The 23,310-nt window shown below is 43.3% G+C and overlaps 1 protein-coding gene and 1 long non-coding RNA gene across 3 annotated transcripts in view; one reads left to right on the top strand and one right to left on the bottom strand.

The window, feature by feature from the left end:
* Positions 1-8,471, bottom strand: part of LOC138366661 (uncharacterized) — a 133,657-nt gene extending 125,186 nt beyond the window's left edge. The window contains exons 1-2 of the long non-coding RNA XR_011229214.1: positions 8,206-8,471; positions 2,366-2,401 (exon numbers count right to left, since the gene is read on the bottom strand). This is a non-coding gene — a long non-coding RNA (uncharacterized lncRNA). The remainder of the gene's footprint in view (positions 1-2,365; positions 2,402-8,205) is intronic.
* The window catches only part of LOC123755335 (uncharacterized), a 47,490-nt gene that overhangs the window by 20,443 nt on the left and 3,737 nt on the right, over positions 1-23,310 (top strand). The window contains exons 2-10 of one of the 2 annotated variants that reach the window (XM_069327879.1): positions 3,294-3,429; positions 16,924-17,047; positions 17,730-17,819; positions 18,306-18,566; positions 18,951-19,090; positions 19,944-20,102; positions 20,988-21,105; positions 22,015-22,092; positions 22,639-22,843. In XM_069327879.1, coding sequence (XP_069183980.1) covers positions 3,294-3,429; positions 16,924-17,047; positions 17,730-17,819; positions 18,306-18,566; positions 18,951-19,090; positions 19,944-20,102; positions 20,988-21,105; positions 22,015-22,092; positions 22,639-22,843 — 1,311 coding nt within the window. Of the gene's footprint in view, positions 1-3,293; positions 3,430-16,923; positions 17,048-17,729; positions 17,820-18,305; positions 18,567-18,947; positions 19,091-19,943; positions 20,103-20,987; positions 21,106-22,014; positions 22,093-22,638; positions 22,844-23,310 lie in introns of both variants that reach the window. The other variant, XM_045737871.2, reaches the window with a different exon arrangement.

The raw sequence follows: 23,310 nt of genomic DNA, 5'->3' as shown, positions 1-23,310 counted from the left end.
ATCAGGAACACACTACAATACTTAGTGACATTGTGTCCGGAAGGCTGATTGTACAACGATACCACAATATGTGACGTCTCTATCAGAAGCTATTGTTGCTCATCATGGTCTGGTCGGCAGTGCATGTGCCTGGGGAGTCTAGGAACGCGGGTTCGATCCCACTGCATGGCTATTCCATATTTTTAGCATCCAAATCTGATTGCTATGGACTAAGATAGCCTTAAACCATATTAAATGAATAGATAATATCAATCATTTCTGGGTATGGGAATTACTACTAGATAACTACACTGATAACTAAATAATAACCTCTCAATTTGCCACTCCGTAAATTATGGAACTGTTTTGCTTAACCAGAAACGTACGAACCCAACCAACCCACCTAACCTATCGTGGCCGATGCATACAAAACGTCACTATTAAAGAGCTTTAATTTTTACTACGTCGCAATTTTAACGCATTGATTGATTCCGTTAAGAAAAAAAAAGGTGTTAGTACAAATTAATGCCCCGTAATGTTAACGTTTACTATGCATTGCCCTCGAAAGCTTAGCTGAGTTACTCGGGTTCATTCCTTTCTTGTTAGGTAAAACAGTTGTATTTTGTACGTTTTTGGTTAGGCAAAATTTGTTCCTTTCTTACAACTTAATTTTGTCTACAAACTGAGAGAACGGGTATGAAAGCTGACCAAAAACCAGAGAAATTCAGCATTATATGGGAGGAATTTCCCAATACAGTAATCAATAAATGAAACAGAACCACTATCATACCTATTGTGTCCCGCTGGGGCTGTTGTCTGAGCCAGCCACACACATACACACCCCCCCCCCACACACACACACACACACACACACACACACACACACACACACACACACACACACACACACACACACACACACACACACACACACACAAAACTGTTCAGAGTTCAATAAACATTAAACCTGAAATCCCCCTTGGCAAGAGAAGACGAGAGAGAGAGAGAGAGAGAGAGAGAGAGAGAGAGAGAGAGAGAGAGAGAGAGAGAGAGAGAGAGAGAGAGAGAGAGAGAGAGAGAGAGAGAGAGAGAGAGATATGAGGCCCTCGTCTGACACAATGACTTGCGACACTCACAGCATCCCAGAGATTGGATCTTCCATTCACCAAGAATGATTGTTGACAAACAAATGCCTCCGACATAAATACAATGTTTTATTTATAGATTTTGAGACACTCCTCGAATTTTGAAACCCAAGTCATTCCTGCCACAACTCCCCCAGCTCCTGTGATATTACTTCACTGCCCAGCTCCTGTGATATTACTTCACTGCCCAGCTCCTGTGATATTACTTCACTGCCCAGCTCCTGTGATATTACTTCACTGCCCAGCTCCTGTGATATTACTTCACTGCCCAGCTCCTGTGACTGATAACCCTCTCATCTCTCACCTTTCCTACGATCCTCATTTAACCACAACAAAACACTACCTTAATTGCATCTTTCCCACCTATTTCTTCACTCCTCCCTGCTTACCTCTCTCCCTTCCTTCCTACCTCCCACTATCCCTTTCTCTCTCATTTCCGGCCCCCTTTCCTCATCCTTTTCCTTCCCTCTTCCCTTCCGTTGACCGGACGAAACCTCTTGGTATTCTCTCCGTCAGGTCCTGAGGCTGGGAAGATGATGACGGAGGAGGCCAGCAGGGGCCGGCCTCCTCCGTCAGCGAGGCTCCTTATGTAATTTTTGCTTTGTAATAGATGAAGACGAGCAGAGCACCAGTCACAGTGGCGCTGTACCCTGCCTCACAGGGTACAGGGAGGGGGCTGTACCCTGCCTCACAGGGTACAGGGAGGGGGCAGTACCCTGCCTCACAGGGTACAGGGAGGGGGCTGTACCCTGCCTCACAGGGTACAGGGAGGGGGCTGTACCCTGCCTCACAGGGTACAGGGAGGGGGCTGTACCCTGCCTCACAGGGTACAGGGAGGGGGCTGTACCCTGCCTCACAGGGTACAGGGAGGGGGCTGTACCCTGCCTCACAGGGTACAGGGAGGGGGCTGTACCCTGCCTCACAGGGTACAGGGAGGGGCTGTACCCTGCCTCACAGGGTACAGGGAGGGGGCTGTACCCTGCCTCACAGGGTACAGGGAGGGGGCTGTACCCTGCCTCACAGGGTACAGGGAGGGGGCTGTACCCTGCCTCACAGGGTACAGGGAGGGGGCTGTACCCTGCCTCACAGGGTACAGGGAGGGGCTGTACCCTGCCTCACAGGGTACAGGGAGGGGGCTGTACCCTGCCTCACAGTGGTCAGGGAGGATAGCCATAATTTATGGCTATCCTAGTCCATAACACCCAGATATAACGAACAAATAGTCATAAAGAGATACTTACAGATGACAGGTAAGAGCGGTGTTGCCGCATCACCATCTGTAATTAGAAACATTTTGTCAAACACGTTGAAAAATTACTTAACCTATACCTATTATAGGTTAGGTAATAATTGTAATTACGAAGCAATAAGATGCTTATCTTAAGATACTAACAAGGTTAGGTAAGGTCGGTGTTTTCTATGAATCGTTTTAAGGGTATCTATTATGTTAAGTATGTCACCTATGCACATATTTAATAAGTCAATATTGACTTATTAAATTTGCGAGAACGGGTTGCAAAAATCTAAAGAAATTGATCCTCTAGATCTAGTTCAATAAAAGATTAGAATTTATAAGAGAGGTAATTACTGAATGTTGCAACAGATTACAATAGAATTGACAACAGCAGAGGTGGATGAGGCATTCAATCCTACATTGTTGGTCTTAATAGTATATATTTCAGCTTGTTCTAGCGTTTGCAACTCCGTTAAAAATATGACCGTTTAGCTAAACCAGGAAAATGCATTGCAATCAAAATGTACCCAACCTTTCGAGACCTAAATATATACATATAGAAAACGTCAATATTATGGTGCTTACGTTTCACTAGTACGTCGCATTTTAAACGGATTGGTCGATGCCGTTCAACATTGCAGCATATCAGGCGAGAGGACAGATTGCGCAATCTCTCTCTAATGTGCAAGATTATATTGGGGATAAATCATATTGAATTTACCTGAATTTACCCGAGGGCCACCATCTCACTAGTGGCCTCGACGAGGACAGGATGTCGCCACCTTGTCAAAGGTCCTCCCATTCATCATGACGACTTGTTGCAATTCCAAAGTAATTTGGACTTCTAAATAGACGACGACTTGTTGCAATTCAAGAGTAAAAGACTTCTAAATAGATGACAATTTGTTTACCCCAAGTGTGTGTGCTGTTGGCAGGGTCGCAGCCACCACCACGGAGGGCTGACCAGGAGAGGTCCGCCCCCCGCCAACGGTGTGTTTCCCGCCAAGGTGATCGTCACGGCCGGCGCCAAGACTGGGCACCTCCTGGATGACACCCGCGCCCTTGACCGCAGTGAGTACCAAACTCGTCCCTTTGTCTCCGGTGAGTACCAAACTCGTCCCTTTGTCTCCGGTGAGTACCAAACTCGTCCCTTTGTCTCCGGTGAGTACCAAACTCGTCCCTTTGTCTCCGGTGAGTACCAAACTCGTCCCTTTGTCTCCGGTGAGTACCAAACTCGTCCCTTTGTCTCTGGTGAGTACCAAACTCGTCCCTTTGTCTCCGGTGAGTACCAAACTCGTCCCTTTGTCTCCGGTGAGTACCAAACTCGTCCCTTTGTCTCCGGTGAGTACCAAACTCGTCCCTTTGTCTCCGGTGAGTACCAAACTCGCCCCTTTGTCTACGGTGAGTACCAAACTCGTCCCTTTGTCTCCGGTGAGTACCAAACTCGTCCCTTTGTCTCCGGTGAGTACCAAACTCGCCCCTTTGTCTCCGGTGAGTACCAAACTCGCCCCTTTGTCTCCGGTGAGTACCAAACTCGCCCCTTTGTCTCCGGTGAGTACCAAACTCGTCCCTTTGTCTCCGGTGAGTACCAAACTCGCCCCTTTGTCTCCGGTGAGTACCAAACTCGTCCCTTTGTCTCCGGTGAGTACCAAACTCGCCCCTTTGTCTCCGGTGAGTACCAAACTCGTCCCTTTGTCTCCGGTGAGTACCAAACTCGTCCCTTTGTCTCCGGTGAGTACCAAACTCGTCCCTTTGTCTCCGGTGAGTACCAAACTCGCCCCCTTCACCGTAATGAGTCCCGTAATATCGCTCTGCCCATAACATTACATAACGTAAGCAAATTATGTTAATACCGAACAGGGTGTCGTAGAGGTGGCAACTTTCCACTGCAGATGGCGGCACATGGCGAGTGTTGCCCTGCCATTATAACACACATTACCTTATTAAACAAATGAACAAATCCCCAAGGGCCGTGACGAGGATTCGAACCTGCGTCCGAGAGCATCCCAGACGCTGCCTTAATCGACTGAGCTACGACATGGTCAAAAGGAGTTGAAACCGAAGTTCTACTGAACTTACTGGTCTTCAGTACATTACCACAGTCCCAGACTGTGGCTTCTGTGGCATCCCCCCCGTAACTGCAAGCTTCCCTACACACTGATTACCTTAATGGGGGCCATGGCTAACGACAGTAGATGAACTGAACTGGGTTTTTTGGTTATGCATACCCATATACAGTAACAGCTCATCATGGTTCAGCCGGTAGTGCGTGGTGCACACCCGCCCAGGAATGCGGGTATTCGATCCCACCTAATGGCTCAAATATGTGTTCTCATATATCACATTCCTGTGTTTCATTGCAATTGTAGGCACTTAAGTTGATGAATGAAGACGCAACACTCACTTCTCTGATGTTGATGTGTTGCATAGGACACAAAAGTTAGCTGCACCACTAAAGTTGCAACATTTTCAACGTGTGATTTTCAACTCGCTGTCGTTAAATAATATGTTGTGGCTGTCATTGGCGAGTCTCTCGACTCTCTGAGGACCAACTGCATGGCTGAGGAACGATGAAATTGCCGTTGCAAAACTGCAATTCTGGGACGAAGGGGAACGAAGGTGGCACATTACATAAACATTTCAGCTCCAGACAAAGATGCGACAAAATATTAAGATGTTAAACACCTCATCTTAAAGGAAGGTCTCACAACGGCTGGTAAACAAAAGTTAAACGGGTTTTCTTAGATGTTTATCAACTACAACGATGCGTATTCCTTTTGTTCAGTGTGAACAGTTAGGGCCTGCAACAGTGCCAACAGTCATGGAGCCCCTGCAACAGTGCCAACAGTCATGGGGCCCTGCAACAGGGCCAACAGTCATGGGGCCCTGCAACAGGGCCAACAGTCATGGGGCCCTGCAACAGGGCCAACAGTCATGGGGCCCTGCAACAGGGCCAACAGTCATGGGGCCCTGCAACAGGGCCAACAGTCATGGGGCCCTGCAACAGGGCCAACAGTCATGGGGCCCTGCAACAGGGCCAACAGTCATGGGGCCCTGCAACAGGGCCAACAGTCATGGGGCCCTGCAACAGGGCCAACAGTCATGGGGCCCTGCAACAGTGCCAACAGTCATGGGGCCCTGCAACAGTGCCAACAGTCATGGGGCCCTGCAACAGTGCCAACAGTCATGGGGCCCTGCAACAGTGCCAACAGTCATGGGGCCCTGCAACAGTGCCAACAGTCATGGGGCCCTGCAACAGTGCCAACAGTCATGGGGCCCTGCAACAGTGCCAACAGTCATGGGGCCCTGCAACAGTGCCAACAGTCATGGGGCCCTGCAACAGTGCCAACAGTCATGGGGCCCTGCAACAGTGCCAACAGTCATGGGGCCCTGCAACAGTGCCAACAGTCATGGGGCCCTGCAACAGTGCCAACAGTCATGGGGCCCTGCAACAGTGCCAACAGTCATGGGGCCCTGCAACAGTGCCAACAGTCATGGGGCCCTGCAACAGTGCCAACAGTCATGGGGCCCTGCAACAGTGCCAACAGTCATGGGGCCCTGCAACAGTGCCAACAGTCATGGGGCCCTGCAACAGTGCCAACAGTCATGGGGCCCTGCAACAGTGCCAACAGTCGTGGAACCCTGCAACAGTGCCAACAGTCGTGGGGCCCTGCAACAGTGCCAACAGTCGTGGGGCCCTGCAACAGTGCCAACAGTCATGGGGCCCTGCAACAGTGCCAACAGTCATGGGGCCCTGCAACAGTGCCAACAGTCATGGGGCCCTGCAACAGTGCCAACAGTCATGGGGCCCTGCAACAGTGCAAACAGTCATGGGGCCCTGCAACAGTGCCAACAGTCATGGGGCCCTGCAACAGTGCCAATAGTCAGTGGCCCTGCAACAGTGCCAATAGTCAGTGGCCCTGCAACAGTGCCAACAGTCAGGGGCCCCTGCAACAGTACCAACAGCCAGTGCCCCTGCAACAGTGCCAACAGCCAGGGGCCTGCAACAGTGCCAACAGCCAGTGCCCCTGCAACAGTGCCAACAGCCAGTGCCACTGCAACAGTGCCAACAGCCAGGGGCCTGCAACAGTGCCAACACCGGGAACCAGCAGTTGTGCCACAGGCCTCCTGAATCTACTAGTGTTTCTCGGAGTTGAGATAACTTTTGAAAGCCCCCGGTGAAGCATCATATGTCCAACTTCTGGCTATAAAAAGGGACGCCTCAAACTTTTAATGGTGACTCTTTCCCCCCGGGTGGTTCCGGGTTATGGTGGTGGCACTCTCATTAATGTTGTCGGTGTGGCTCGGGTGTTATGGGTCTTGGTGTGCCATTGTTAGTGCTACTGCCCTCGTTACTCGACTAACTCCTCGTTAGGAGTTGGGGGGGGGGGGGTACTTGGGCCTTGCGTGTTCTGTGGTCTAGGCGTGTGTTTGAGTGCGGTCATGCGAGTTGTGCGTGTGTGTATTCACCTAGTTGTGCTTGGGGGGGGGGGGGGTGAGCTTCGGTTCTTTGGTTCCCGCCTCTCAACTGTCAATCAACACGTGTACAGGTTCCTCAGCCTGTTGGGCTCTATCATATCTACACTTGAAACTGTATATGGAGTCAGCCTGCACCACATCACTGCCTAATGCATTCTATTTATTAACTACTCTGACACTGAAAAAAGGTCTCTAGTGTGTCTGTGGCTCATTTGGGTACTCAGTTCCACCTGTGTCCCCTAGTGTGTGCTCCCTATGCTAAATAAACGTTATGTAGTGTTATTTATCTACCCAATCAATTCCTCTGAGAATCTTGTATGTGGTGATCATGTCTACCCTAACTCCCCTAAGTAGGCGTGGGTTATACGTGCCAATATTTCTTAAAACGTTCGAACACTTCCGGAACAAGTGCTTCACTGACGAATTTTGTTCGAACCACAACGCTGTAAATGCTTCACCCACGTACTACAAATAATCGCCAACAGAACCTAAACACCTAACCTGACCTAATCTATGCCTGTATATGCGCAATATGGTAATACATCATTATATTAATTCATATTTGAGAAAAGTCCCGTTTTGAATGAACGGCATGTAAACATTTATGAATACGTCTGTAGGATCGACCGCTGGACGTAATGGACTTGAGTCGAGGACGGGTTGCTTAACCGAATAATATATACTGTTTTGACCATGAGAAAGCGAGCTATGGCGAACGGTCTTGGGTACGATTTGACCATAGCCTCCGGGATCTAACTGCCATAGTTACCCTTCGTTACCTGGCGCTCGTAACCTGTGGTCACACACATCTAATTCACGACAATTTCAACGCTATGGACCATAGCGTCGAAACGCTCATGCTGGCGTAGAAAAGACGTACACGTACACGTAGAAACTGACGTTTCTACTTGCGTAGAAAAGCACCCTAATATTGTGGCTACCTCGGACTAAGGAAACAATGACCTTGATAGTTATGTGGGTTGTCTAAGCTTGTCCTCAAATGTAAATTAATATTTAAAAAAACTAATGGTCTCAGACACGTTAGGTGTTCCGGTTCAGTTAAAAATTATTTGTATAAAAAAAAACAAATAGCACGTAGGTGAAGCACTTAAGTGCTAGGAATCGAATACAGTAAAAAGGATTGATCAACAGAATAATGAAACATGATCAGTTCTGTGTCCAGCTCCTTACTCTCAAACATTATAGCCGTGTGGGGCCACATGAAAGGTATTTTACATTCACAGACATAGAGTTTGGCCGCTGAATTAATAAACATTTGTTTTTTATTTATGAGAACGAGCTGTCACGGGTGAGTTTGTCCGCCTGCCCCAACGAACAACCAGACTAGCATCAACAAACATCACTGACCTATAGCAAGACACTCCTGTAGGTCGTTGCGGTCAATTGTATCACTTTTCTCCATAAACCACTTCACTAACGTACCACTCCATCGCCGTTAGTAAGTCGTGGACCACCAGCTTCGAGCACACGGCAGCGTTATCGCGGTTTATCAAGCGGGAACATCGGACACCTGCACGGGTTTCAAGCGACTGGCCAGGGGCGTGCCCCGGACGTGTGCTGGCAGCCCCGGCCGTCTGCGGTGCTCGTTGGATAGTCTGCCTTCTGCCGTTGGATAGTTCTTGGGCGTAAGGCGCCGCTCGAGGTTACTAATGCACCACAATACCTTACTGAACACGAAGTATATTTTAGTCCTGAACAGAGTTCAAGTGTAATGTAAAATCTGAGTATATATATATATATATGTCGTACCAAGTAGCCAGAACGCACTTCTCAGCCTACTATGCAAGGCCCGATTTGCCTAATAAGCCAAGTTTTCCTAATTTAATATATATTCTCTATTTTTTTTCTTATGAAATGATAAAGCTACCCATTTCTTTATGTATGAGGTCAATTTTTTTTTATTGGAGTTAAAATTAACGTAGATATATGACCGAACCTAACCTAACCTAACCTATCTTTATAGGTTAGGTTAGGTTAGGTAGCCGAGAAAGCTAGGTTAGGTTAGGTTAGGTAGGTTAGGTAGTCGAAAAACAATTAATTCATGAAAACTTGGCTTATTAGGCAAACTGAGCCTTGCATAATAGGTTGAGAAGTGCGTTCTGGCTACTAGGTACGACATATATATATATATATATATATATATATATATATATATATATTAGTATATTTTGGTAGCAGTCTTTCCTGTAGACATATATTATTAAATATGACCGAAAAAGTAAGATTAATAATTTTAACACGAATTTTCTCAATCTTTCGTACATTATGCTTCACTGTTGGAGGTAAATCAAAAATCACTTCTCCAAAATTCATTTTTATTTCTAGTCTGACGCGACACGGGCGCGTTTCGTAAAACTTATTACATTTTCAAAGACTTCACAAATACACAACTGATTAGAACTTGCGTTTCCCTGATTTTATATCTACATTTGAGTGAGGTGGGAAGGGTGATGTGGCATTACATTTGAGTGAGGTGGGAAGGATGATGTGGCATTAACACAAGACAGAACACTAGAGGATATTAATAGGGTATTAAAAGTATCAACACAAGACAGAACAGAAACAATGGGTATTGAATAGAAGTGTTTGTAGAAAGCCTATTGGTCCATATTTCTTGATGCTTCTATATTGGAGCGGAGTCTTGAGGTGGGTAGAATATAGTTGTGCAATAATTGGCTGTTGATTGCTGGTGTTGACTTCTTGATGTGTAGTGCCTCGCAAACGTCAAGCCGCCTGCTATCGCTGTATCTATCGATGATTTCTGTGTTGTTTACTAGGATTTCTCTGGCGATGGTTTGGTTATGGGAAGAGATTATATGTTCCTTAATGGAGCCCTGTTGTTTATGCATCGTTAAACGCCTAGAAAGAGATGTTGTTGTCTTGCCTATATACTGGGTTTTTTGGAGCTTACAGTCCCCAAGTGGGCATTTGAAGGCATAGACGACGTTAGTCTCTTTTAAAGCGTTCTGTTTCGTGTCTGGAGAGTTTCTCATGAGTAGGCTGGCCGTTTTTCTGGTTTTATAGTAAATCGTCAGTTGTATCCTCTGATTTTTGTCTGTAGGGATAACGTTTCTATTAACAATATCTTTCAGGACCCTTTCCTCTGTTTTATGAGCTGTGGAAAAGAAGTTCCTGTAAAATAGTCTAATAGGGGGTATAGGTGTTGTGTTAATTGTCTCTTCGGAGGTTGCATGGCTTTTCACTTTCCTTCTTATGATGTCTTCGATGAAACCATTGGAGAAGCCGTTATTGACTAGAACCTGCCTTACCCTACAGAGTTCTTCGTCGACTTGCTTCCATTCTGAGCTGTGGCTGAGAGCACGGTCGACGTATGCGTTAACAACACTCCACTTGTAACAGCAGAACTTATTGCAGAAGGAGGAAAGAATCGAGGCAACTACAGAAGCACCATACTGTCCCCCGAGCTTAGAGCGGCAGCTAAAAGCCTTCGTGAGAACAAGGAGATAGTTGTCAGGAGAGGTGACAAGTCGCCAATATATGTCATTCTTAAAAAAGACGAATATCTGGCGAAAATGAACATCATACTCTCTGACCAAACTAAGTTCCAAAGGGTAACGAAGGACACTACAGCCGAATTAAAAGCAAAGGTCAACAAACTGATCGAAACTGTGAACGCCAAGAAATCCGGACTCCACCTGCCAAAGATCATTGGGGAATATAAACCTGGATATGCGTATGGAAATGTCAAGACGCACAAGCCTGGAAACCCACTTCGGCCAATCATTAGCCAGATACCCACACCCACGTACAGATTGGCGAAGCGACTCAACGGCCTGCTGACTCCTTATGTTCCTTGCGCCTTCAGCCTGAAGTCTCCAAAGGAATTTGTGGACTTACTGCGGGGCGCACGGGCCACAGGGATAAGAGCCTCGTTGGACGTAGAATCGCTGTTTACCAACGTACCTGTGGACGAGACAATCGGAATGATAGCCGACAGAGTGTATCGTGATCCAGCCTGTACTCCTCTTGACATGCCAGAAAGTATTCTGAGGAAACTACTCCAAGCTTGTACTAAAGAGGCACCCTTCTTGAGCCCGGATGGGCACATGTATAAGCAAGTGGATGGGGTCGCCATGGGTTCTCCCCTAGGTGTCCTGTTTGCAAACTTCTACATGGGTACCATCGAGCAAAAAGTCTTAGTCGACATGAACTTGAAACCGGCCATATACTGCAGGTATGTTGACGACATTTTTACACAGGTACCTGATGTCAGACATCTGCAGGAGCTGAAGGAGGCATTTGAGCAGAGTTCCGTGCTGCGTTTCACTTACGAGACGGAAAAGGATGGGAAGCTGCCTTTTCTAGATGTAACAGTCATGGAAAAGGGCGGAGGTTTCCACACTGCAGTCTACACAAAGGAAACAAACATAGGAATGTGCCTAAATGCCAACAGCGACTGCCCTGACAGGTACAAGAGGAGTGTTGTTAACGCATACGTCGACCGTGCTCTCAGCCACAGCTCAGAATGGAAGCAAGTCGACGAAGAACTCTGTAGGGTAAGGCAGGTTCTAGTCAATAACGGCTTCTCCAATGGTTTCATCGAAGACATCATAAGAAGGAAAGTGAAAAGCCATGCAACCTCCGAAGAGACAATTAACACAACACCTATACCCCCTATTAGACTATTTTACAGGAACTTCTTTTCCACAGCTCATAAAACAGAGGAAAGGGTCCTGAAAGATATTGTTAATAGAAACGTTATCCCTACAGACAAAAATCAGAGGATACAACTGACGATTTACTATAAAACCAGAAAAACGGCCAGCCTACTCATGAGAAACTCTCCAGACACGAAACAGAACGCTTTAAAAGAGACTAACGTCGTCTATGCCTTCAAATGCCCACTTGGGGACTGTAAGCTCCAAAAAACCCAGTATATAGGCAAGACAACAACATCTCTTTCTAGGCGTTTAACGATGCATAAACAACAGGGCTCCATTAAGGAACATATAATCTCTTCCCATAACCAAACCATCGCCAGAGAAATCCTAGTAAACAACACAGAAATCATCGATAGATACAGCGATAGCAGGCGGCTTGACGTTTGCGAGGCACTACACATCAAGAAGTCAACACCAGCAATCAACAGCCAATTATTGCACAACTATATTCTACCCACCTCAAGACTCCGCTCCAATATAGAAGCATCAAGAAATATGGACCAATAGGCTTTCTACAAACACTTCTATTCAATACCCATTGTTTCTGTTCTGTCTTGTGTTGATACTTTTAATACCCTATTAATATCCTCTAGTGTTCTGTCTTGTGTTAATGCCACATCATCCTTCCCACCTCACTCAAATGTAATGCCACATCACCCTTCCCACCTCACTCAAATGTAGATATAAAATCAGGGAAACGCAAGTTCTAATCAGTTGTGTATTTGTGAAGTCTTTGAAAATGTAATAAGTTTTACGAAACGCGCCCGTGTCGCGTCAGACTAGAAATAAAAATGAATTTTGGAGAAGTGATTTTTGATTTACCTCCAACAGTGAAGCATAATGTACGAAAGATTGAGAAAATTCGTGTTAAAATTATTAATCTTACTTTTTCGGTCATATTTAATAATATATATATATATATATATATATATATATATATATATATGTCGTACCTAGTAGCCAGAACTCACTTCTCAGCCTACTATTCAAGGCCCGATTTGCCTAATAAGCCAAGTTTTCCTGAATTAATATATTTACTATAATTTTTTTCTTATGAAATGATAAAGCAACCCTTTTCTCTATGTATGAGGTCAATTTTTTTTTATTGGAGTTAAAATTAACGTAGATATATGACCGAACCTAACCAACCCTACCTAACCTAACCTAACCTATATTTATAGGTAAGGTTAGGTTAGGTAGCCAAAAAAAGCTAGGTTAGGTTAGGTTAGGTAGGTTAGGTAGTCGAAAAACAATTATTTCATGAAAACTTGGCTTATTAGGCAAATTGGGCCTTGCATAGTAGGCCGAGAAGTGCATTCTGGTTACTAGGTACGACATATATATATATATATATATATATATATATATATATATATATATATATATATATATATATATATATATATATATATATATATATATATATATATATATGTCGTACCTAGCAGCCAGAACGCACTTTTCAGCCTACTATGCAAGGCCCAATTTGCCTAATAAGCCAAGTTTTCCTGAATTAATATATTTTCTCTAATTTTTTTCTTATGAAATGATAAAGCTACCCATTTCATTATATATGAAGTCAATTTTTTTATTGGAGTTAAAATTAACGTAGATATATGACCGAACCTAACCAACCCTACCTAACCTAACCTAACCTATCTTTATAGGTTAGGTTGGGTTAGGTAGCCGAAAAAGTTAGGTTAGGTTAGGTTAGGTAGGTTAGGTAGTCGAAAAACAATTATTTCATGAAAACTTGGCTTATTAGGCAAATTGGGCCTTGCATAGTAGGCCGAGAAGTGCATTCTGGTTACTAGGTACGACATATATATATATATATATATATATATATATATATATATATATATATATATATATATATATATATATATATATATATATATATATGTCGTACCTAGTAGCCAGAACTCACTTCTCAGCCTACTATGCAAGGCCCGATTTGCCTAATAAGCCAAGTTTTCATGAATTAATGTTTTTTCGTCTACCTAACCTACCTAACCTAACCTAACCTAGCTTTTTTTGGCTACCTAACCTAACCTTACCTATATATGTAGGTTAGGTTAGGTTAGGTAGGGTTGGTTAGGTTCGGTCATATATCTAAGTTAATTTTAACTCCAATAAAAAAAATTTACCTCATATATAATGAAATGGGTAGCTTTATCATTTCATAAGAAAAAAATTAGAGAAAATATATTAATTCGGGAAAACTTGGCTTATTAGGCAAATCGGGCCTTGCATAGTAGGCTGAGAAGTGCGTTCTGGCTACTAGGTACGACATATATATATATATATATATATATATATATATATATATATATATATATATATATATATATATATATATATATATATATATATATACGTTCTGGTTCTAGGTAAGTGCGTTCTGGCTACTAGGTACGACATATATATATATATATATATATATATATATATATATATATATATATATATATATATATATATATATATATATATATATATATATATATATGTCGTACCTAGTAGCCAGAACGCACTTCTCAGCCTACTATGCAAGGCTCGATTTGCCTAAAAAGCCAAGTTTTCCTGAATTAATATATTTTCTCTAATTTTTTTCTTATGAAATGATAAAGCTACCCATTTCATTATGTATGAGGTAAATTTTTTTTTATTGGAGTTAAAATTAACGTAGATATATGACCGAACCTAACCAACCCTACCTAACCTAACCTAACCTACCTTCATAGGTTAGGTTAGGTAGCCGAAAAAGTTAGGTTAGGTTAGGTTAGGTTAGGTTAGGTTAGGTAGGTTAGATAGTCGAAAAACAATTAATTCATGAAAACTTGGCTTATTAGGCAAATCGGGCTTTGCATAGTAGGCTGAGAAGTGCATTCTGGCTACTAGGTACGATATATATATATATATATATATATATATATATATATATATATATATATATATATATATATATATATATATATTCGTTCTAAAGTATTGCAATTAAAATATAATTAAATTTAATACAGTATACAGTTTAATACAGTCACTTGTGTTGTCCCGTCTTGAGTACTGTTCAGTACTCACTTCCCCCTTCAGAGCAGGAGAGATTGCTGAAATAGAGGGAATACAGAGAACATATACGGCACGCATAGATGCAATAAAGCACCTAAATTATTGGGATCGTCTCAAAGCCCTCCAAATGTACTCACTAGAAAGAAGACGAGAGAGATATCAAATAATATACACCTGGAAGATACTGGAGGGCCAAGTACCAAATCTACACAGTAAAATAACAACGTACTGGAGTAAACGTTATGGAAGAAAATGTAGAATAGAACCAGTGAAGAGCAGAGGTGCCATAGGCACAATCAGAGAACACTGTATAAACATCAGAGGTCCGCGGTTGTTCAACGTCCTCCCAGCAAGCATAAGAAATATTGCCGGAACAACCGTGGACATTTTCAAGAGGAAACTAGATTTATTCCTCCAAGGAGTGCCGGACCAACCGGGCTGTGGTGGGTATGTGGGCCTGCGGGCCGCTCCAAGCAACAGCCTGGTGGACCAAACTCTCACAAGTCAAGCCTGGCCTCGGGCCGGGCTTGGGGAGTAGAAGAACTCCCAGAACCCCATCAACCAGGTATCAACCAGTAATTAATTTTGTCGGGGGTCAAGCAGCCTGTGTGTATATATATACATGTTAGGCATATGAACAAATCCACAAGGGCCGTGACGAGGATTCGAACCTACGTGCGAGATTATCCCAGACGCTGCCTTAATCGACTGAGCTACGACATGGTCAAAAAGAGTTGAAACCAGAAGTTGTACCTAACTTACTTGGATCCTGCCGTCTCTCCGAGACACAAACCAGGGTGGATGTGTTCATTTGATACATCGCGCTATTGTGATTTCTGTATGTCATGTTAGACATATATCGAGGTCCTCCCACCCAAGGTCAAAATATTCATATCATGAGGCTAAGCTATCGCAGTGGCAGATATCAACACAACTTTGTACATTGGAATGAAGTTATTGTTGACAAGCTTGCTCTGTACCTCCATTTGATCAATTTGCATCTTTATTGTTTAAATCCAACATTATGTATGTAACTCGATGTATGTACCTTTACCTGAATAAAAAATCTAAATCTATTTCCACAAATGTGTAATACAATACAATACAATTTTATTTAGGTAAGGTACATACATACAATAAATATTTACAAGGATTGTTTAACTTATAGGTATAGCTAGTACATACAATGCCTAAAGCCACTATTACGCAAAGCGTTTCGGGCATGTAACATTGAAAGTTGTTATTTTCAGGAATATCTCGAAAGATAAATTATGTACAAACAACTAAGAAAAGTTGGGGCAAGGTGGTAACCTAGATGAATACATGAGTATTTATTTATCCCCTAAATGTTAGTAGTATTAAGTCGGAAATTTTGGTTAAAAGATTTTGTTATTAACTAGCTTAGGTATACACAGCAATGTGCTGCTACCCTATTATGTATGATATTCTATATCTATTCGATATCACACTGTCTAGTGGATTTTTTATGTTGCCAGTACGTATAATTATCGGGTCTAAACATGTCACAGCTCCTTATACGCGTATAAAGAAATTTTGGTTAAAAGAATCAATATACATTTGTTATCCATCTAATCTTACAATTTACTTCGTTTTCTTTGTGTTTTAGGAAATTCATTTTCTTTGATAACTTCAGCAGAAGCTATTGAATATATTTATCTTTACTAATGTGTCGTCTGCCCTATGGTTATTGTGAATACAGTAATATGAACATAACTAACAGTATATATGTGGAGCTTGATAACTCCCCCTGTGCCTAAAAATCTATAGCTACATGTTGCTTTGGCACTGGATTATTTGAGTATAAGATATCGAAAAGTTAAATAGCCTACCGTAACGTATTCGTTCCATAATCGCAAAGCCAAGATTGTTATATAGAATTGAAGACTGTTTCAAATAAGAATGGAATTCACTTCAGGTTCAAACGATATTTTACTTCACTTCTTCCACCATTAAAATTCGCGATGCCATTCACAGGAGAGTCATTCATCTGGTCAATTCTCCTTGTCTCAGTGTTAACCTTGAATCATCAGCCCAGTTTTAATCTGAGGTTCTAGTTTGCAAGTACACTTGAATACTTTAGTTTTAGTTCAATACGAAGATGTATTTAGTTCAATACATCGGCTGGAAACGAAACCTTTGGTAAACAAACAGGCCTAAACCATTAGGGGTATCCTCTGATGGAGACGTAATAGTATTGTAAACATTTCCGCCATGTATAAAAATAAGTATATGAATGTTGCAGGATGTAAACATTGTCAGTACCTGACTTGACAGTTTATGACTCCCTCAGACCTGCCGCCTCCACGACTGACGGAGGGGCTGCTCCCGGACCAGTCCAAATACCGCAAGAATTACCCTGGCGCCCGCCTGCGTGTGGGCGCTCCCCGGCCCTCACACCTCTCACACACCCATGGGTAAGTTATGTGTACTCTCACACACTCACGGGTAAGTTATGTGTACTCTCTCACACTCATGGGTAAGTTATGTGTACTCTCACACACTCACGGGTAAGTTATGTGTACTCTCACACACTCACGGGTAAGTTATGTGTACTCTCTCACACTCATGGGTAAGTTATGTGTACTCTCACACACTCACGAGTAAGTTATGTGTACTCTCTCACACTCACGGGTAAGTTATGTGTACTCTCTCACACTCACGGGTAAGTTATGTGTACTCTCTCACACTCATGGGTAAGTTATGTGTACTCTCACACACTCACGAGTAAGTTATGTGTACTCTCTTACTCTCATAGGTAAGTTATGGATGTTTTTTATGGAATTTGACATTTTTTGTTGGCGGATTTATTGTTTTTTTTCATATTTCGATTTTTTGTTTACGGATTTCGATTTTTTGTTGGCTTATTTTATGGAATAGTCACTTTCTATACTTTGGAAGCATAAGCAGTCAGAAAATAAGTTACCACCCATTAACAAATGAAATTGTTATTCAGGAACAGGAATATTATACTAGGTGATCGTATAATCATTCCCAAATGCGGGATTAAGTATTGTGTCTTTACGGGTATGAGACGTGAGACATGGGTGCGACGCAGGGTTCGAATCTTGTCACGTGACCGAAAATTTGTCTTTTTAGGTCAGGTGTTGCCCCCATCAGGAGGGTAGAGCCACACTCCATCAACTTCGGGGCCTCTAGCCTCTCCATGGGCGCCTATCACCACCCCAGGTCAGTAGTCATCTTCAATTGAGCTCCTCCTAAATTTGCCAGCAGAAAGTAGCCTATCATAGCCTATTTTGCCCGAACGCTATGCGTGCTAGTGGCTTTATAAGAATGTAAAATCCATCATCATTATTATGTACTCTCTTAACCCCCAATGTACCTTCTTGTATATAAATAAACAGCAAAGTATCCCACATAATAGGGCACATAATAAATTATACAAAACAAGAAAAGCAGGCGTGAATGGGTATTTGGGTAAAAAAAATTGGTGGGTAAAATTATTTCATGTTTGTGAAGGTTAGTGAGTACGCTCGTGTATGTATGTGTGTGTGCGTGTGCATTCATGCAGGTGTCTTATGTTTGTGTATGGGTGCGCATATGTGCATAGCCAATTGGACTAATAGGTAAACATGTATTGGAGAACGTTAGACTGGTACAGAACTTACCATAGTTTCAGGGAAGTGTCTATGACAACGATCATGTTATCTCCAGAGAACCTGTCATATACTACAGCGCCGCTCACCCGGTACCTCTTGGCGGCTCCCCGCTAGTGCCTCCACCACACCAAAACACACACCAGCCACGCCCACAAAGACCTCACCCACGTCCGCAGGAACGTCCACAATCTCCTGTGGAGAAGCAGCCACAGAAGCCTCAGTTCCGGCCGTCCAAGTTGCTGCCGTCCACCTCCAGATACACCACCGCTGCCACCCTCGCACTGCTCCCTCCACCATCCACCCTGCCTCCAACAAGGTTAGAGATGTTGACCAAACCACATACTAGAAAGTGAACAGACGACGACGTTTCGGTCCATCCTGGACCATTCTCAAGTCGATTGTGGCACACAATCGACTTGAGAATGGTCCAGGATGAACCGAAACGTCGTCGTCTGTTCACTTTCTAGTGTGTGGTTTGGTCAACATTTTTCAACCACGTTATTGTGACTACTCGTCTGTAAGGGTAGAGATATCTTGATAGCTGGAACACACTCATTTATAGCCATCTGGTACATGTAGTTACCCGTAAACTACAATTGCAAATAAGATAACAAGACGTTGTGAATTCTAGTAGAACATAGCAAATAGTTTTTCCTTAAATTTCACCATAAATTGAACTACAACTACATTTTTTCAGTAGCGTGGTGAGGCCAGCCGGCCCTGATGTGGTAGGAGCAGCCTCGCCAAGGAAGCCCCAGCAACCTGCACCCCGTCAACCCTCTGACCCAACACCTTCCCGCAGAGGCCTGGTGGACGACGCCCCTAGCCCGGCACACACAGGTACTCGTACCGTCACGGCTAGACAGCCTGTACTCGCGTGTGCACAACTAGCCTATAGTTATACACAGAAATCACAATTGCGTGATGCATCAATGAACAAATCCACGTCCGAGATCATCCCATTGATCATGCTCAATAGCTCAGTCGATTAAGGCAGCGTCTGGGATGATCTCGGACGTAGGTTCGAATCCTCTTCATGGCCCTTGTGGATTTGTTTTAGCCCATAGTTATATCTGGAACAACCAGCGTGGAACTCTCGGGCATGGATGACAACGGTAAAACAAAGGTTCCTAAAATTCTTCACGTTAATTAGGATTGAAAATTACGATTTAGTTTATATAAGTTTTTTTGTTAGTACCAAAAGAGATTTTGTATTTATTGTGTATAGTCTTATAAGGTTCGATGAGACAACCTCGTTTCGGTCCAAGAGGAACTATTGTAAGTGTGAGAAGCCAATTTTTCCTCACGAGTGATCGGGTAGGTGTTTATAAGGTACGTAACTCCCTTACAGTATAGTAAATTCCATCCCATTTGGACAGTTTGAGCCCTTACGCTAAAAAAATTCCTTGTATATTCATCGCATACTGTGTATTCGTTGCCGTATTTGTTTATAGTACGTTATTCAGCTAGGCGGCTGCTACAAGTAATATTTTGACATTCTTTTAAGTTTTATCTTAAAAACTTGTCTGCAAAATATGGTTTCTGGAAAATGCAATCATAACTAAGCACAAGGTATTTACTATGGTAGAAAACTGATGCGTGTATTCTGGTAGCCTAGTCGGGTGCCTTCAGAGTCTGCTCCTGCCTTAATTCATCCTCCGGAGGACATCCATGTAACTCTTAGTCTCCGCAGGTGACTCCTCCACCGCCTCCCTCACGCCACTGGGCACCATCACTAAATCGGGTGTAAGACCGAAGATCAGCCACCGTGCTGGGGCTGCAGGTGCTGGTCACGAAGCCAGCCCAGGACAACGGGGCCCTCAAGCCACCAACGTTCCCAGCAGACACCCAGGTACTCCAGACTGTTGTGGCGCATGACACACGTTCCACACATATAGTAGCCCAAACTATTGATATCCATAATTCAAATAGTAATGTGTACTGTATTATGAGAATAAAATAGCCCATACTGTTGCACTGTAGGATTCAGGGAGCAACAAAATGTAATGTTGCAGGAAGCCATAGTCTGTTGTGTTGCATTGTATGACCTTAGTAACCCCTGTTTATTGTGTTACAAGGCTCTGGTAGCTATAGACTGTTGTCTTGCATGATTCGGTTAATCAGAAACAGATATATTACACGAAATAAGTTACAAAATTTGGATTGCATGGCTAAAGTATCGTACATGATTTACATACTCTTGTACCCACAGGTTGCAGGATAACACCAGTCAGCCACAGACAAAAGCTATTGTAGGCTGTATTTCGACAAGCTCAACTGAGAAAGTAAACAAAATTAACATAACTAAAATACCTGTCCTAGTCATACTGGGGCCCCTGATTAGTAGTGTATATTAATGGTATGTTAATCCTTGATTAGATGTGAAGCAGATTATCGATTATGTGTGCACTTTGGTTAGCCTTCTCTAACAACATAAAGAATATATACATTAAACTATGTAATTAGCTTATCAAAACTGTATCTTGCTTAGCTAAACAGTTTTGGGGGTTAAATTTCTGAACTATTTATGTGTCTCGAACCTCTTTCCACTACCGCCCACAGGATAGGTATGGCCGTATGGGGTCACCATGTACCCCAATACCATGGGGTATTGGTGTACATTACCCCCCACAGGATAGGTATGGCGTCCACTACTACCCACAAGATGGGTATGGAGCGCATAATAAATGAACTAAACTAATATAAACTAAATTTCTCTAACCTGCCTCTCCCGCAGTTACTGGGTACACAAGACCAGACAACAGCCCTTATAACTTTGTGGCTGGCGATGTGTACGCTCCGCCTCCCATCCTCCAGAGAACTAAACCCAGAAACACGCAAAAGCCTATTGCCAGGTGGGTACGAACCTGTAGAACCTACTCCCTTGTAGTGTAGTGTTCGCAACATGTGCATATGTTGTCATTGCAGGTGCGACTAGTGCACGTGCACACAATTATAATTTTAATTACTAAATACTGTTTCCGACATTGATTGGTTCAGGGTACACTTTTTGCTCTTCATTTTTGTTATATTCCTTAGAAAATGAAGATACTTATAGTAACTATTTGGTCAAACATAGAGTAATGGGCTGTTGGACCCCAAAAAGTTCACATTTTGTGCTGTTGGATTACCCCAAATGGCATGCATAAAAATAAAAAGATATCTAATGAACCTAGCCTAATATGTCTAAGGCCTAAATAAGCAATTCTAGGCATAATATATGCTATCTTAGGCTTAATTTAGTACATATATGTGCTATACTAGGCCTAGGAAAGTTTAGATTTGGTTTTACTTTATGTATTTTGTGCTATCTACACAATAGTACAAAACGTGAGCACTATTGGCTACAACAGTCCATTTTTGTAGACCAAATAGGTGCTATAGGTTCTATCATTTTTGGAGGATGAGTTAAGACATAAACATATTTGGGAAAACTTTATAAAGACCAAATATAAAATTGATGGTGTTTCGCAGATCATAGAGCCAGGTGAAGTGTGGATGTGGATTATGTTGATATTCAGTAGCATATCTGTATGTGTGTAAGTGTACTCACCTATTTGTGCTTGCGGGGGTTGAACTTTGGCTCTTTGGTCCTGTTTGTGTGAACTCACCTAGTTGTGCTTGCGGGGGTTGAGCTTTAGCTCTTTGGTCCCGCCTCTCAACCGTCAATCAACAGGTGTACAGGTTCCTGAGCCTATTGGTGTGTGTGTGTGCGTGTGTACACTAGGGTTAAGTAGTGGATTAACTTATGTATTATGTTACAGGGGAACTACAAGACGGGTTGTGGATCAGGCTCTGCCCGTCGGACCTTTCCAGGACACCCACTCCACCTTCGTCCCCAAGTCAGTCTATAACTTAACCGCCTTATCAATTTATAGGTTAACGCTATCGCCATTTTCTTCTGCTAACCTGCTTTTAGCAGTTTTTGATAATTAATGTTCCTCTATGTTTCATTTCTGTAATACACGTCAGATGTTCTTTCTCACTGGTGGTCTAGTCTAGCCTAGACTTGACGTTGGTGATCTAGTCTAGTCTAGACTTGACGTTGGTGGTCTAGTCTAGCCTAGACTTGACGCTGGTGGTCTAGTCTAGCCTAGACTTGACGTTGGTGGTCTAGTCTAGCCTAGACTTGACGTTGGTGGTCTAGTCTAGCCTAGACTTGACGTTGGTGGTCTAGTCTAGCCTAGACTTGACGTTGGTGGTCTAGTCTAGCCTAGACTTGACGCTGGTGGTCTAGTCTAGCCTAGACTTGACGTTAGTGGTCTAGTCTAGCCTAGACTTGACGTTGGTGGTCTAGTCTAGCCTAGACTTGACGTTAGTGGTCTAGTCTAGCCTAGACTTGACGCTGGTGGTCTAACTGGCAGTCATCCGTCCTGCCACTTCCACAGGTACATCAAGGAAAGTGTCGCCGAGATGGAGTTCGAGCCGAAGACAGTGACCGCGCCCCAGCTGCCCGTGTACCACAACCCCAACTGGTTCCTGATGCCCGTGCAGGGATGGTTCGTGCTCTCCATCATCCTGGCGGCACTCCTCATCGTCCTGGTCGTCGTCTGCGCCATCCTCTACAGCAGCCTCAAGAAGCAGAGGAAGAAGGCAAGTACTGCAGAGGCGCTACAGTGTTATTACAATTCTTCGTGAGGAGATAATGAACATTTGTATAGAAAGTAACATTAATTATAGTAAGTGTTAGCGCCCATTTTTATATTGGGTTTATATTGCATCAAGGAAAGTATTATTGAATTAATTAACTTAAAACCTGTTGTGTTGTGGATTGTTACCTGTTAATAGCTGCCTGTTGTGCGTGTCCTGTGTTCCTTAACGTCTATCACGTTACGTACGTCTATCTGCGTAACGGGTTCACGTCGTGCGTGACCTGTGTTCCTTACCGTCTATCAGATGACTCGTGACCCGTGACGTTTGTTCCTAGACTCGTGACTGGGACATTATCTATAAAACATGACGTAATATGACACGTTAAATGATACACGTCATTCGCAATATATGCACCTTGGAGGCCAACATCTGACACCTTGTTTGTGTTCTCAAGCTGGTCTGTCACC

Source organism: Procambarus clarkii, chromosome 20 (assembly GCF_040958095.1).
Source record: "Procambarus clarkii isolate CNS0578487 chromosome 20, FALCON_Pclarkii_2.0, whole genome shotgun sequence".
NCBI classification, from domain to species: domain Eukaryota; kingdom Metazoa; phylum Arthropoda; class Malacostraca; order Decapoda; family Cambaridae; genus Procambarus; species Procambarus clarkii.
This window is presented reverse-complemented; position numbering and strand designations above follow the sequence as displayed.